The sequence below is a fragment of the Lactuca virosa genome, chromosome 3 (genome assembly GCF_052849685.1).
Source record: "Lactuca virosa cultivar CGN04683 chromosome 3, Lactuca_virosa_CGN04683_v6, whole genome shotgun sequence".
NCBI classification, from domain to species: domain Eukaryota; kingdom Viridiplantae; phylum Streptophyta; class Magnoliopsida; order Asterales; family Asteraceae; genus Lactuca; species Lactuca virosa.
In genome coordinates, this window is record NC_136428.1 from 405730916 (window position 1) to 405745599 (window position 14684).

Consider the following 14684-nt stretch of genomic DNA (forward strand, 5'->3'; position numbering starts at 1 on the left):
AAGAATAAAAATTTCACTGTTATAAAAATATAAAAATAAACAAAAGCAAATTTCTGAATTGATCCCGTGGGTAGTTTCACAGGACTACAATTGGAATAGACACAAACCCCGCCCGAAACAAGATGTAAGGTTACATTCGTCTTTTCACACAATTCAAACAATATTTTCGAGACATCACCTTAACAAAATCACAAAAGTACAAGTGCCCGTACGCGATCCAAACTCACTTCCTCTCCACCTGACACCGCCACGCTCCTACCGGAACCACCATAATCCACCGTCGATCCACTTCAACTGAACCACCATTATCAACCATATCACCGCCAGATCTAACAGGAGAAACCCGGGGGGATGGCTTCTTCGGAAGCCGATTCCCGTCTCATCAACAACATTTTAGTCCCTGCGCTAGAAAAAATCATCAAGAACGGTTCATGGCGCAAACACTCCAAGCTTGTTCGTCGGTGTAAATCCGTTCTCGGACGCATTACCTCTCCGGATAATCCTCCTCCCCCCTCCCCTATCTCCCCTTCCACCCCTCTCACCCCGGAGGAGCCTCAATCAGGCGTCGACTTGTCGTTACAATTATCGTCTCCAGGCGTTCTACATGATTCCGGAACGAATGAATTAACCCTACCTGAATCGGAATTCATATTGTCCCCGATCATTAATGCCTGTTCTTCGGAAACTCTCAAGATCGTAGAGCCAGCGTTGGATTGTATACAGAAATTAATCGCGCATGGTTGCTTACGCGGCGAATCAGATACCACAGGTGGACCGGATGCGAAGCTGTTAGCAAAACTGATCAATTCCGTTTGCAAGTGTCATGAATTAGGTGACGAAGGTGTAGAGTTATTGGTTTTGAAGACAATTTTATCTGCAGTGACATCAGTGTCGCTGAGGATACATGGTGATAGTTTGTTGCAGATCGTGAGGACGAGCTATGATATCTATTTACAAAGTAAGAATGTTGTTAATCAGACTACGGCTAAGGCATCCTTGATTCAGATGCTTGTGATTGTGTTTAGGAGAATGGAGGCAGATTCTTCAACTGAGCTAGTTCAGCCGATTGTAGTGGCGGAGCTCATGGAGCCAGTAGAGAAGACAGAAGATGGTGATGGAACAATGACAATGGTTGTTCAAGGGTTTATCAGTAAGGTTATGCAGGGAGTGGATGGGGTTATAAATCCCGGGTCTCCTGTAACATCAAACACGAATGTAACTGTAGTGCATGATGGGGCGTTTGAAACAAAGACATCAACAATGGAGTCAACAAATCCTGCTGATATGTTGGATTCTACAGATAAAGATATGTTGGATGCTAAGTATTGGGAGATTAGCATGTATAAGTCAGCATTGGAGGGAAGGAAAGGAGAATTGGTAGAGGGGGAAGGAGATAGAGATGATGATATAGAGGTTCAAATTGGGAATAAACTGAGAAGGGATGCTTTTTTGGTGTTTAGAGCTCTTTGTAAGCTATCTATGAAGACGCCTCCAAAAGAGGCTTTAGCAGACCCACAGTTGATGCGGGGGAAGATTGTTGCCTTGGAGTTGCTAAAGATCTTGTTGGAGAATGCAGGTGCTGTTTTCAGAACTAGTGAAAGGTATGTCACTTTTCATCCATGTTTGTTGTCATTTTAGATGTTAAAACTGGGATGGTTTTTGATTTATGATGAAATGTGGTTAGGAATTTAGGGTTTATGGAGAATGCCTAGACTTGTTTTATTGTACCAATTTTTAGAAGAATACATGTTAGTGTATGGATTAGCATAGGCTTTAGGTCTGCTTTATGATTTTATGTGTAAATTAAAAACTGCAACGTACAAGAGATTCTCCAACATCTTGGTATCAGAGCCATGTTTGCATGGCTTCAAACGGGAAAAACAACAATGGTGGAATTCAACCACAATTACCAAAACTAAGCATGAAGAAGTTATCACCATTGGCACATACAGATGAGGGCCTTATACGGGTCACAAGATGTTTGGGCCTTGGTAGAAAGCGGATACTCAGAAAATAATCCCCAACAAATTCTTGAAGATAAAGAAAATAAAAAGAGAGATAGCAAAGCCTTATTCTTTATATTTCAAGCAGTAGATGAAACATGGTATCCGAAAATCCGATGCTAAATAATCCGAATTTTCGGATTCGGCTACAGATAGTATTTTTTCTAAATTTTTGGATATCTAATATCCGAAAAAATTATTTTTTTAATTATATTGTACATATTTTTTTATTTCAAAATATAATAGATTTGGAGAGTTAGGGGGCTTGGATGTAGTTTAGCGACTTTACTCATGCCTTTTCATTTAGTTTTAGACTTTTTTATTATAAATATTTGTTATTTAAAAACATTTTTCGCGGTAACTTGGTATATTTCACATAATTGGTTAATTAGTCAAATGAAAACGAAAACATTTTTGGTTTATGGTGTATAATATCTAAATAAAGAGATTGTTGTCAAGAGTAAGAAAGGGGACAAAAAGACTTATAGTTATCCTAGTTTCTGTTTGTTCTCCATACTTGGCTATTGACTACTTGTGTTCCTAGTTAATCTTCTTTTTTATTAAAGGTGTAGTCCAATCTTATGTACTTACATTCCAAATGTAAGTTCTCCACTTTCAAGTTCTCATATTACTTGTTGTCCAGTCTTTCGATCTTTTTGTTGCAAAATTTAGTGTGTTTTTACTTTTTATACATTATAACAACTCGAGGCATCCGATATTTTTGTGCTGGAAGTTTGAAAAACCCCTTTAAAACTTTGTTAATATTTCATTTATCGGTCTCTTTCTGGCTTGACTTGTCTTTTCTTATTGGAACAGATTTTTGGGCGCCATTAGACAGTATTTATGCCTATCACTATTGAAGAACAGTGCATCAACCCTTATGATTATTTTTCAGCTCTCTTGCTCAATTTTCATTAGCCTTGTGTCAAGATTTAGACCTGGATTGAAGGCAGAAATTGGAGTCTTTTTCCCTATGATTGTTCTCAGAGTTCTAGAGAATGTTGCTCAGCCTAATTTTAAGCAGAAAATGATTGTATTGCGGTTTCTTGAAAGGCTCTGTGTTGATTCACAGATCTTGGTAGATATTTTCATCAACTATGATTGCGATGTTAATTCATCTAACATATTTGAAAGGTATAAATCTTGAAAATTTTATAGCATCTCCAACACAATACCAAATCTCATTTTTAAAGCCATATTTGGTGCAAACGTGCTTCAACCCAACACCATTTATTACATTTCTTCTTATTAAAAAAAAAGCATTGTAGTTGAAAAATCTCCCTATTTATGGCTGAAAATACAATGCCATTTTTAGAATCTTCAAAGCGTAATGACTCATTTAGAATTTTTTTTGAAAGTACAAGTACAATGCTATAATTGGGTGGGTTTTTCAAAGTACAATGCCTTGATAAGAAAAAACATTCAACTACATTGTTGTAATAGAAAGAAATGAAAGTGGAATGCTAAAAGTAAGAAATAAATGAAATTACATTGGTGTTTCTTGCTTTTAGCTCTATATACTTAATATGCTCATTAATTTGCTTATTGTAGCATTCTACTTTCATTTCTTACAGCAAAATGGTGTCATAGTGTTTATTCATACGGAAATTTGATGTTAAAGTTTCACTTGTACAATTTGGTCTTTCAACTTTGAGTTTAATGTTTGTTTAGTTTCTTATTTGTATAATGCTGTTATATATGCAATATTTGTTACTTGCAGTTCAATTGATATTAGTCTATGATATATATTATATTTAAGTTATATATTTCAAACTTATATGCAAGTCTAATACTTTTTCATAATTTAAAACAAAATACATTAATTATCTATCAATAATTCATTTTGGTTATAATTGTCTAATAATATAATTTATAAAGTAATTTTAATAAAAAAGATGTGCGCTAAATTTGTAAAAGTCTAATAACTACAAGGGTTTCTTTTGAAAATCAACATAAATTAGTAAAAAGGAATATACCTAAAACATTCTTTTTGGTGTTAAAAATGGTGTAACGGGTTGGAGATGAATCACTATTTGTACCAAAAGTTACACCATTTTGATGCAAAAGAAATGGTGTAATGGGATGTAGCTTTAAAATCTTAATCAGATTTTTTTGATACAATGGATTGTTAAACATTAAAATTTCTGAGCTACTTATATAACTCGGTTGTGTTCATTCTGTTATATATATATATATATATATATATATATATATATATATATATATATATATATATATATATATATTTTTTTTTTTTCTATAATTATTGTACAGAATGGTGAATGGGCTTCTGAAAACCGCTCAAGGTGCGACACCTGGTGCTACCACTTCACTTCTACCACCTCAAGAAGCAACCATGAAGCTTCAAGCTATGAAGTGCTTAGTGGCTATTTTAAAGTCAATGGGTGATTGGATGAACAAACAATTACGCATTCCTGATCCTAATTCTGCAAAGATTTTTGATGTGCCTGACTACACTCGTGAAATGAGAAATTCAATAATGGAAAATGGAGTTGCAGTTGAACATGAGCCTCTTGATGGATCAGATTCTCATTCAGATGCTTCCAATGAAGTTTCAGATGCTTTAACAATTGAGCAACGTCGTGCTTACAAGCTTGAATTTCAGGTACATGTTTTGAAGCAACTCCATATTTATATATTTTGCATTGCATTTTTGAAGCTTACTTCTTTATTGCTAGTATTCATTCACTATTTACCTTCTTACCCTTGCTCCTCTTTACTTTCTGCTTTATTGCTTGTATCCGTTTTTTTTTACTTTCAACTTTATTGCTTGTATCTGCTTTTTTACTTTCAACTTTATTGCTTGTATCTGTTTTTTACTTTCAGCTTTATTGCTTGTATCTGCTTTTTTTACTTTCAACTTTATTGCTTGTATCTGCTTTTTTACTTTCAGCTTTATTGCTTGTATCTGTTTTTTTACTTTCAGCTTTATTACTTGTATCTGCTTTTTTTACTTTCAGCTTTATTGCTTGTATGTGTTTTTTTACTTTCAACTTTATTGCTTGTATCTGTTTTTTACTTTCAACTTTATTGCTTGTATCTGCTTTTTTACTTTCAACTTTATTGTTTGTATCTGTTTTTTTACTTTCAGCTTTATTGCTTGTATCTGCTTTTTTACTTTCAGCTTTATTGCTTGTATCTGTTTTTTTACTTTCAACTTTATTGCTTGTATCTGCTTTTTTACTTTCAGCTTTATCGCTTGTATCTGCTTTTTTACTTTCAACTTTATCGCTTGTATCTGCTTTTTTACTTTCAACTTTATTGCTTGTATCTGCTTTTTTACTTTCATCTTTATTGCTTCTATCTGCTTTTTTACTTTCAGCTTTATTGCTTCTATCTACTTTTTTACTTTCAGCTTTATTGCTTGTATTTGTTTTTTTACTTGCAGCTTTATTGCTTGTATCTACTTTTTATTTTCAACTTTATTGCTTGTATCTGCTTTTTTACTTTTAGCTTTATTGCTTGTATCTGCTTTTTTACTTTCAACTTTATCGCTTATATCTGCTTTTTTACTTTCAGCTTTATTGCTTCTATCTGCTTTTTTACTTTCAGCTTTATTGCTTCTATCTACTTTTTTTACTTTCAGCTTTATTGCTTGTATTTGTTTTTTTACTTGCAGCTTTATTGCTTGTATCTACTTTTTATTTTCAACTTTATTGTTTGTATCTGCTTTTTTACTTTCAGCTTTATCGTTTGTATCTGCTTTTTTACTTTCAACTTTATGGCTTGTATCTGCTTTTTTACTTTCAGCTTTATTGCTTCTATCTGCTTTTTTACTTTCAGCTTTATTGCTTCTATCTACTTTTTTACTTTTAGCTTTATTGCTTGTATTTGTTTTTTTACTTGCGGCTTTATTGCTTGTATCTACTTTTTATTTTCAGCTTTATTGCTACATCTTATCCCACTCCTATGGGATTTGGGACTCGTTGTTGTTGTATATTACCATAAATCTAATGTAAGATTAATGGCAGGAAGGTATATCACTTTTTAATAGGAAACCCAAAAAGGGAATTGAATTCTTGATCAACGTCAATAAAGTGGGAAGTTCACCGGAAGAAATAGCAGATTTCTTAAAAAACGCTTCTGGTTTGAGTAAAACTTTGGTTGGTGATTATTTGGGGGAAAGGGATGATTTATCATTGAAAGTAATGCATGCATACGTTGACTCCTTTGACTTTGAAGATATGGAGTTTGATGAGGCAATTAGAACCCTTTTAATGGGCTTTAGGTTGCCTGGTGAAGCACAAAAGATTGATAGGATTATGGAAAAGTTTGCAGAACGTTATTGTATATGCAATCCAAAGGCATTCATTAGTGCTGATACTGCATATGTTCTTGCTTATTCTGTTATAATGCTGAATACTGATGCTCACAATCCCATGGTCAAGAATAAGGTATATTTTATTTTCATCCCATTCTTCATAATTCATAAATAAAAAAGGTTAAATGTAAAAAACTATTTGCTAAGTATTTGTTGAGTTTTGCAGATGTCGGCTGATGATTTTATAAGAAACAATCGTGGGATAGATGATGGAAATGATTTACCAGAGGAGTTTCTGAGGTCATTGTTTGAAAGAATATCAAGAAATGAGATTAAAATGAAAGAAGACGATTTAGCCCTTCAACAAAGGCTTTCTGTTAGTTCAAACAAGATTTTGGGTCTTGACAGTATATTGAATATTGTGGTGCGCAAGACAGCTGAAGAAAATCATACCAGTGAAGATCTTATGCGACACATGCAAGAACAATTTCAAGAAAAAGCACGGAAATCTGAGTAAGATCACTCATCTGTTTTTATTTATTTATTTATTTATCTAAAAAGTGGATATAACAACCCACTTGGTATCTCTCATGTGTTTTATATCTATCTTTAATCTACATTAATGCTTATTCTGTTGCTAGTATGTTTTTTTGTTTCGTGTACATCATTTGTACATCATAGGTGGTTGATATATATATATATATATATATATATATATATATATATATATATATATATATATATATATATATATATATATATGTTTTAGGTTTAAATGCAAGAAATGGCAACAATGTTTCATGTGTTTTTTTTCCTATTATAGCATCTTACTTTCGTTTTTTTTTCCTATTACAAAATTATATTTTGAAAATTTTAACCAATTATAGCAAGGTTATCCGAATACAAAGGAACTTTCACTGCGGGTAGATTTTTCAAAATACTATATGTCCTAATAATAAAAAATTGAAAGTACAATTTGGGTAGGGTTTTTTTTTTTTTTCCTTTCAAATTACAATGTGTTAATAAGGAAAAAAATTGTAAATATAATGCTATAATAGAAGGAAATGAAAGTTGGATGCTACAATAAACAAATAAATGGAAGTATGGAAGAAGTACGTTTTGTTTAGGGTTAAATGCATTGTACTTCCATGATTTGTTTATTAAAGCATCCTACTTTCATTTCTTTTTATTTAAAACATTGTAGTTTGACAAATCTACCCAAATTATATCAATGCCACCCAAATACAAAACAGTTTTCAATGCAACTATTCGGTAGATTTTACAAAATACAAAGTCCAAATAAGAAAATTGGAAGTTAAATGCTATAATTTGGTAAAATTTTCAAAGTACAATGTCTTAATAAGGAAAAAGTGAAAGTAGGATGCTATAATTGGTTAGATCCTGTTGCTTATTAATTAACTTGTGTTGACAATTTGTAGGTCAGTTTATTATGCTGCTACAGATGTTTTTATACTAAGATTCATGTTAGAGGTGTGTTGGGCTCCTATGCTTGTTGCTTTTAGTGTTCCTCTTGATAAAAGTGATGAAGTCATTGTTATCACTCAATGTTTGGAAGGATTTCGATATGCAATTCATTTAACAGCAGCCATGTCCATGAAGACTCATAGAGATGCTTTTGTCACTTCACTAGCAAAGTTCACTTGCCTTCATTCACCAGCTGATATAAAACAGAAAAACATTGATGCCATCAAGGTGTTTTTTTTAACTATTCCCCTTTTATTTCTTTTAAAAACCTGAAATAGCAATTTGTTTATTAATAATGGCTACATTATTTCACAGGTGATAGTTACAATTGCAGATGAAGATGGTGACTACTTACAAGAAGCATGGGAACACATTCTAACATGCATCTCACGTTTCGAACACTTACATCTATTAAGAGAAGGGGCCCCACTAGATTCTGCTTTCTTTTCACATGAATCAGGAACAAAGTCAAAACAAAAAAAGTCAAACGTCCTTCCAGTTCTTAAAAAAAGAGGGGCTGGAAGAATCCATCACCAGGCAGCAGCTGCAGCAATGAGAAGAGGTTCATATGATAGTTCAAACATTGGTGGTGATACTTCTAGTGGAATTACATCTGAACAAGCTCATAATTTGGTTTCTAATTTGAATATGTTGGAACAAGTTGGTGAAATGAGTCGCGTGTTTACAAATAGTCAGAAACTTAATAGTGAGGCGATTGTTGACTTTGTCAAAGCACTTTGTAAGGTGTCTATGGGGGAGCTACAGTCTACTTCTTCTCCACGAGTTTTCAGCCTAACAAAGATAGTTGAAATCGCGTATGCTTCTTCTTACTTCTTACTCTTTTCTTGAAATTATTTTATTTTTAGGTTGTGTTTATATGGAGGAATGGAATGGTTCATTCCATTGCCGATGGAATGGAATTGACCATTCGTAAAGAAATGTGATTCCTTCCGATTTGTTAATTTTCTGTCTTTAGCCAAGCTGTGTTTTTTTTTTTTCTTCTCATTCCGGTCATGGAGTGGAATGATAAAAATGGAATATAGCCCTTTTTCATTTATGTGAATATTAATTACATTTTTTTTTTTTTTAAATTTCACGATTTTAATAAAGTTATATATTCTTATCGAAAAGTAAGGGTTTTATGCAGAAAAGTCTCATTATTGTGGGAAAATTTTTGATAAAGTCCTAACGTTTTTTTTTAACATAAAAGTGCCGATTATTTAATATTTTGGCCAAATTAACGAAAAAGTCTTTATTTTTATTTTAACAAGAACTGACAAATTATAGTGTAAAATTAAATAATCGGGACATTTCTGTTAAAAAAAAAAATTAGGACTTCATAAAAAATTTTCCCAAAATAATGAGACTTTTCTGCATAAAACCCCTAAAAGTAACTAGAGTTTTTATTTATTTATTTATTTTATTTTTTATTTATTATAATCTTATTTGAGTTTTAGTGAGCTTATATAATGTTTAAATTTTGTATTTTTGGTATAATGGAATTGCGGGAGGAATGGAATTGTGTATTCCAATGGAATGAAAAAAAGTTTTTATTTTGCTAGATGGAACAGAATGGTTCGTTCTTATGGAATAGAATAGTGAATTTAATTTTCTGTTTTTAGCCACTGGGGTGGCTTTTTCTAATTCCATCTTTAAATGGAAATGAAAAAATTGTAACGTAGAACTTATTTATTTATTTATTTATGTAGATTCTTTATGGTATGAATATTTCAAAAAATGATAATCATGCAATATTTTTCTAAAACTAATTGATTTTTTTTATCATAATCTTATTGGGGTTTTAGTAACCTTATACTATGTTTAATTTTGTATTTATGTAAATAAAGTTCATTAATTATGATAAAATAATGTATAAAGTAGACATTGTATCTACATACAATATAAAAATCCATATGTTACCACTTTTTATATATATTTCTTTTTCAGGCACTATAACATGGAGCGTATCCGGCTTGTTTGGACAACTATCTGGAATGTACTTTCTGAATATTTTGTGACAATAGGCTGTTCTGAAAACCTCTCAATTGCAATATTTGCAATGGATTCTTTACGCCAGCTGTCAATGAAGTTTTTGGAGAGGGAAGAATTGGCTAATTATAATTTTCAAAATGAGTTCATGAAACCTTTTGTGATTGCTATGCGTAAAAGTAGTGCTGTTGAGATCAGAGAATTAATAATCAGATGTGTCTCTCAAATGGTTTTATCGCGTGTCAATCATGTCAAATCAGGATGGAAAAGCATGTTTATGGTATACTCTACCTAATCTCTCTACATGTTATTCCAAATTATTTCTTTTTATTAGAATTCTAATTGCTGCAACATTTATCAGGTGTTCACAACAGCAGCAGATGATAAACACAAAAACATTGTGCTTCTGGCATTTGAAGTAACTGAGAAGATAGTTCGAGACTATTTCCCATATATAACTGAGACAGAAACAACTGCTTTTACAGATTGTGTAAATTGTTTGATTGCATTCACAAAGAGTAAATCCAACACAGATATTAGTCTCAGTGCTATTGGATTCTTGCGTTTATGTGCTTCAAAACTGGCTGAAGGAGAAATTGGATTTTCAAGAAATAAAGAGAGAGAAGGTTCTGAAGTTTTGCAATCACCAAGTCGTGTGAGATCCCCACATCAAGGAAGGAAATTTGAAAATGGGGAGTTGTTGGATAAAGAGGATCTTCTTTACTTCTGGTTTCCATTATTATCTGGTAAGAATAAATAATAATTTACTGTGGGAATCAAGGTCAACCTTAATGATGAAAACCATTTTGCTTGGATTTTGTCGCCATTGTTTTTGTAAAAGTTATATAAAAGAAAAAAGTTTGATTTATATTTTTTACAATTTTTCGAAAATTACTCATTTTCGAAAACTAAATGCCCATTTGGTACTTTTGAAGAAACAAGGTTAGTTTGTAATGGAAAACCAAGCATCATGGTTCAAAATATATGGGTGAAATGCAAGAAATAGGAATGTGCTTTTTTTGATTTCTTTATTATAGCGTCCTACTTTGATTTTTTTTTCCTATTAAAGCATTTTACTTTGGAATTCTACCTAATTATAGCCATGTCATTCTAATACAAAGTAATTTTCGTTGCTATAATTGAGTAGATTTTTTCAAAGTAAAGTGCCTTAATAAAAGAAGTTTCAAAGCACAATTTAATAATTTGGTAGACTTTTTAAAGTACAAGACAAATAGAAAGAGAGAAAGAAAGTATAATATTGTAATAGAAAAAAGAAAGTATGGTGATATGTTAAACAAATAAATGAAAGTACGTTGCTATTTCCTCCCTTTAGCTCATCAAAATATGGGTGGAATGAAGGAAGTAGCAAAATACTTTCATTTATTTGTTTACTATAACATCCTATTCTCATTTCTTCCTATCATGGTAGATACTCGGAGAAATCTACTAAATTGTAGCTTTATCATCAAAGACAAAGCAATTTCCACTTCTATATATAATTAGATAAAAAAACCAGAAAATACAATGCCATATTTTGGCGGATTTCTTAAAGTACAATGCTTTGATAAGAAAAAACAAACAAACTTGAATGTACAATTCTGTAACAACCGAAAGAAATGAGAAAGAATGATGCTATGATAAACAAATAAACAAAGATACGTTGCTATATCTTGCATTTAGCCCTTCGAATATAGGGTAATTGCAAGAAATAGCAACAAACATTCATTTATTTGTTTAGTATAACATCCTGCTTTATTTCTTCCTATTATAACATTGTACATTGCTATTTCTTGCATTCCTAATATTATATATATGTTTTCTATTTTATATTCCTCAGGGCTATCCGAACTTAGCTTGGACCCACGATCCGAAATCAGACAAAGTGCTCTTCAAACACTATTCGACACCCTAAAAACCTATGGTCACCACTTTTCCTTACCCTTATGGGAAAGAATATTCGAATCTGTATTATTCCCAATTTTCGATTACATCCGATACGCAATCGATCCATCCAACGATCACAACCCTCCATCCAAAAAACTAATCGTCGGTCACAATGAAGAACAAGAACTCGATCTCGATCAAGATCCATGTTCATGGCTATACGAAACCTGCACACTTTCACTCCAATTAATCGTCGATCTCTTCGTTAACTTCTATCATATTATTAGCCCGATTTTAAAAAAAATCATGAATTTATTATTAAACTTTATAAAACGACCTCATCAGAGTCTTGCGGGGATTGGGATTGCTGCGTTTGTGAGGTTGGTGAGTAATGCTGGTGAGCTTTTTCATGATGATGATGATAAATGGGTTGAAGTTGTTTTCAGTTTGAGAGATGCGGCTTATTTCACACTCCCTGATTTTGAGTTTGTGTTTAATAATAATAATAATAATAATAATAATAATAATAATAATAATGTGGAAAGTGGGGAGAATGGGAGCAATAGCAATGTGCTTTTGTTTGGTGCGATTTCCAATGTTAAATGTCGGGCAGCCGTTCAGCTTTTGTTGATACAGGTAAGTTTTTTTTAGTTTTTTTATTTTTTTTAATGTTTTTTTGGGTTGGATACTTTTGTAGAAAAACCTACCCAGTTATAGCAAATGCCCTTCTTATGTGTAACTAAACACTTATTATTATTTAAAATTTTAATTTTGGCAGGCAATTAGCGAGATCCAAAACATGTATCGATCTCAACTATCAATAAAAAACACCATGATTCTTTTCCAATCAATCCACAAAATCGCAAACCACTCTCACAACATAAACACAAATCTCGCCTTACGTTCAAAGCTCCAAGAGCTCGGATCCATAACCCAAATGCAAGATCCGCCATTACTCCGTCTAGAAAACGAATCCTACCAAATCTGCCTCACATTCCTACAAAATCTCACAACCGATAAACCCCCAAATCCACAAGTCGAATCCTACCTCGTTGACCTTTGTCACCAAGTCCTCGAATCCTACGTGGAGATAGCACGTCCTGTGCAAATGACGAATTTGCCCTTCAACCATTGGTTGATACCTTTAGGGTCCGGGAAGAAAAGAGAGCTAGCGGCTCGTGGGCCCCTTATTGTCACTACCCTCCACGCGGTCAGTAGTTTGAGGGATTTTGAGTTTGAGAGGAATTTGAAACGCTTTTTTCCGTTGGTTTCGAGCTTGATTAAATGTGAGCATGGGTCGAATGAGGTACAGGTGGCGCTTAGTGATATGCTTAGTTTGTCCGTGGGTCCCATTCTTCTTCGGTTATGTTGAAAATGGTTATTTTTATTTATTATTCTACATTTTTTATTTAATTTGAAAATATAGTTCATAGCTTATAAAGGGTTTTCGGGGTTAGATCGGTAGAATGGTTAGATTTGATGAGGAATTTTGTTGTATCTTATTATTCTACCTTTTTAATTTAATCTGAAATGATATTTTATCATCTTCTTGCTGTTTTTGTAAACACCTTAATGTTCACAGAAATGCTTTATTTATTCTTTCTAAGGGTGTCATGAGTTTTTTTCGAATATTTATTTAAAATATCATTAATTTTTATAATATTTAATAGGAAAAAAACAACAGTGGTGCTAAAAGAAAATTTGATATTTTCACTTGTGATTTTATACATCCATAAATGAAAATATACCCTCCTAAAAAAACCCTTTTTGGGTTTTAAATTACATTCTTTTTTGAAATGACAATGTTATCCCAACTTAATAACAAATTTTGTAAATTACAAAAATGGTACCTACCGTTTATCACACCCAATTTGCAGGTAAGCTTTAGAAAATTGATGCCAAACATTCATATGGTTTTAAAATCAAACACATTTGGCCCTTACTTCGGTTACTTATTGTCACTCGGGCTCCGTTAGAAAGCCCTCACATGCCCTACACAAGGGCAAATCCGATTATAAATAAGAAACCAGGGTATATGTTCAAATTAAATAATCTGGTTTTATTAAAAAAACCGGGTCTTTTTGCTGGAAAATTGTATCACCTAGTTTTCTAATCGTAACCGTGTTTTATGACTCAAGGACATAACTTGTTTTTCAACAACTTTGACAAATGAATCATAGTAAGAGTATATTGCGATTTGAGGGCTGAGGCATTAAGTTATAACATACCGAATTATATACTTACTTATATGCAAGCCTAAATTAATACACATGCCAAATCCACTACCAAAATCATGTAAATAAGTTGTAAATTAATCATTTTTCGAATTTTCTTATTTACCTTTCAGTTCAATGCTAACACCAAAAACATATTTGACTGGAATAACGTTATTTTTTTAACGCTAACTTTTATTTACCCTGCACCATACTTTCATTAATTCTTTTACATAGCATCCTAATTTCATATACACAAACAGTCAGATACATACACACATACAATCACATATATGTTTTATGCCCTGAAAAGTAATTAGTAATAAACAAACACTTCATATAAATAGACACATACACAATTTTTTTTCGATAAAGAAGCATACATGCAAACAATCACAAAATATTTCTCATATAGTAAAATACACAATCACACAAACACACACACGCACAAAATTAAGTAAAGGAAAATAGCAACCAACTATATTGTTTCTTTGGGCCTTTGAGAACCATTCTCTCTTGCAATTCCCCTATTGTAATTGTGCCTTCGGTCTCTCGTATCTCTCCCTACCCCTCTATCTCGGTCTCTCGTATCTCTTTTTTTCTTCTCTATCATTCTCTCTTTTTCTCTTTTGTGTGTGGATTAACAACCAAATTTGCTTGTGTATATACGAGGTCAATGATATGGTAGAATTGGTAGAAGATGATGAACTTAAAGATGTATTCCTGCCTTCCATCGAGGCTAAAATGGTATAGTACTAGTATGTAATTATTTATTAAATAATATGATATGTATTTAATTTTTTATTTGTTTAATGTTGTTGATTTTTG

At 32.3% G+C, this 14684-nt stretch overlaps 1 protein-coding gene across 1 annotated transcript; it reads left to right on the forward strand.

Moving 5' to 3' along the window:
• The first annotated feature begins 207 nt into the window (after positions 1-207).
• LOC145167770 (brefeldin A-inhibited guanine nucleotide-exchange protein 2-like) lies at positions 208-13239 on the forward strand. Its single transcript, XM_079087018.1, has 11 exons — positions 208-1601; positions 2820-3137; positions 4278-4629; positions 5996-6418; positions 6512-6798; positions 7725-7998; positions 8086-8585; positions 9718-10039; positions 10121-10505; positions 11597-12279; positions 12422-13239. Exons 1-11 carry the CDS (start codon positions 352-354, stop codon positions 13013-13015), a joined length of 5388 nt encoding a protein of 1795 aa, XP_078943144.1. The 5' UTR covers positions 208-351; the 3' UTR covers positions 13016-13239.
• The last annotated feature ends 1445 nt before the right edge of the window (positions 13240-14684 follow it).

Excerpts from the sequence above, each read along its gene's own strand:
- LOC145167770 (XM_079087018.1), top strand. The coding sequence starts at position 352 with ATGGCTTCTTCGGAAGCCGATTCCCGTCTCATCAACAACATTTTAGTC. Across the intron at positions 7,999-8,085 it reads AAAACATTGATGCCATCAAG|GTGATAGTTACAATTGCAGA; the intron begins GTGTTTTTTTTA and ends ATTATTTCACAG. Across the intron at positions 8,586-9,717 it reads ACAAAGATAGTTGAAATCGC|GCACTATAACATGGAGCGTA; the intron begins GTATGCTTCTTC and ends TTTCTTTTTCAG.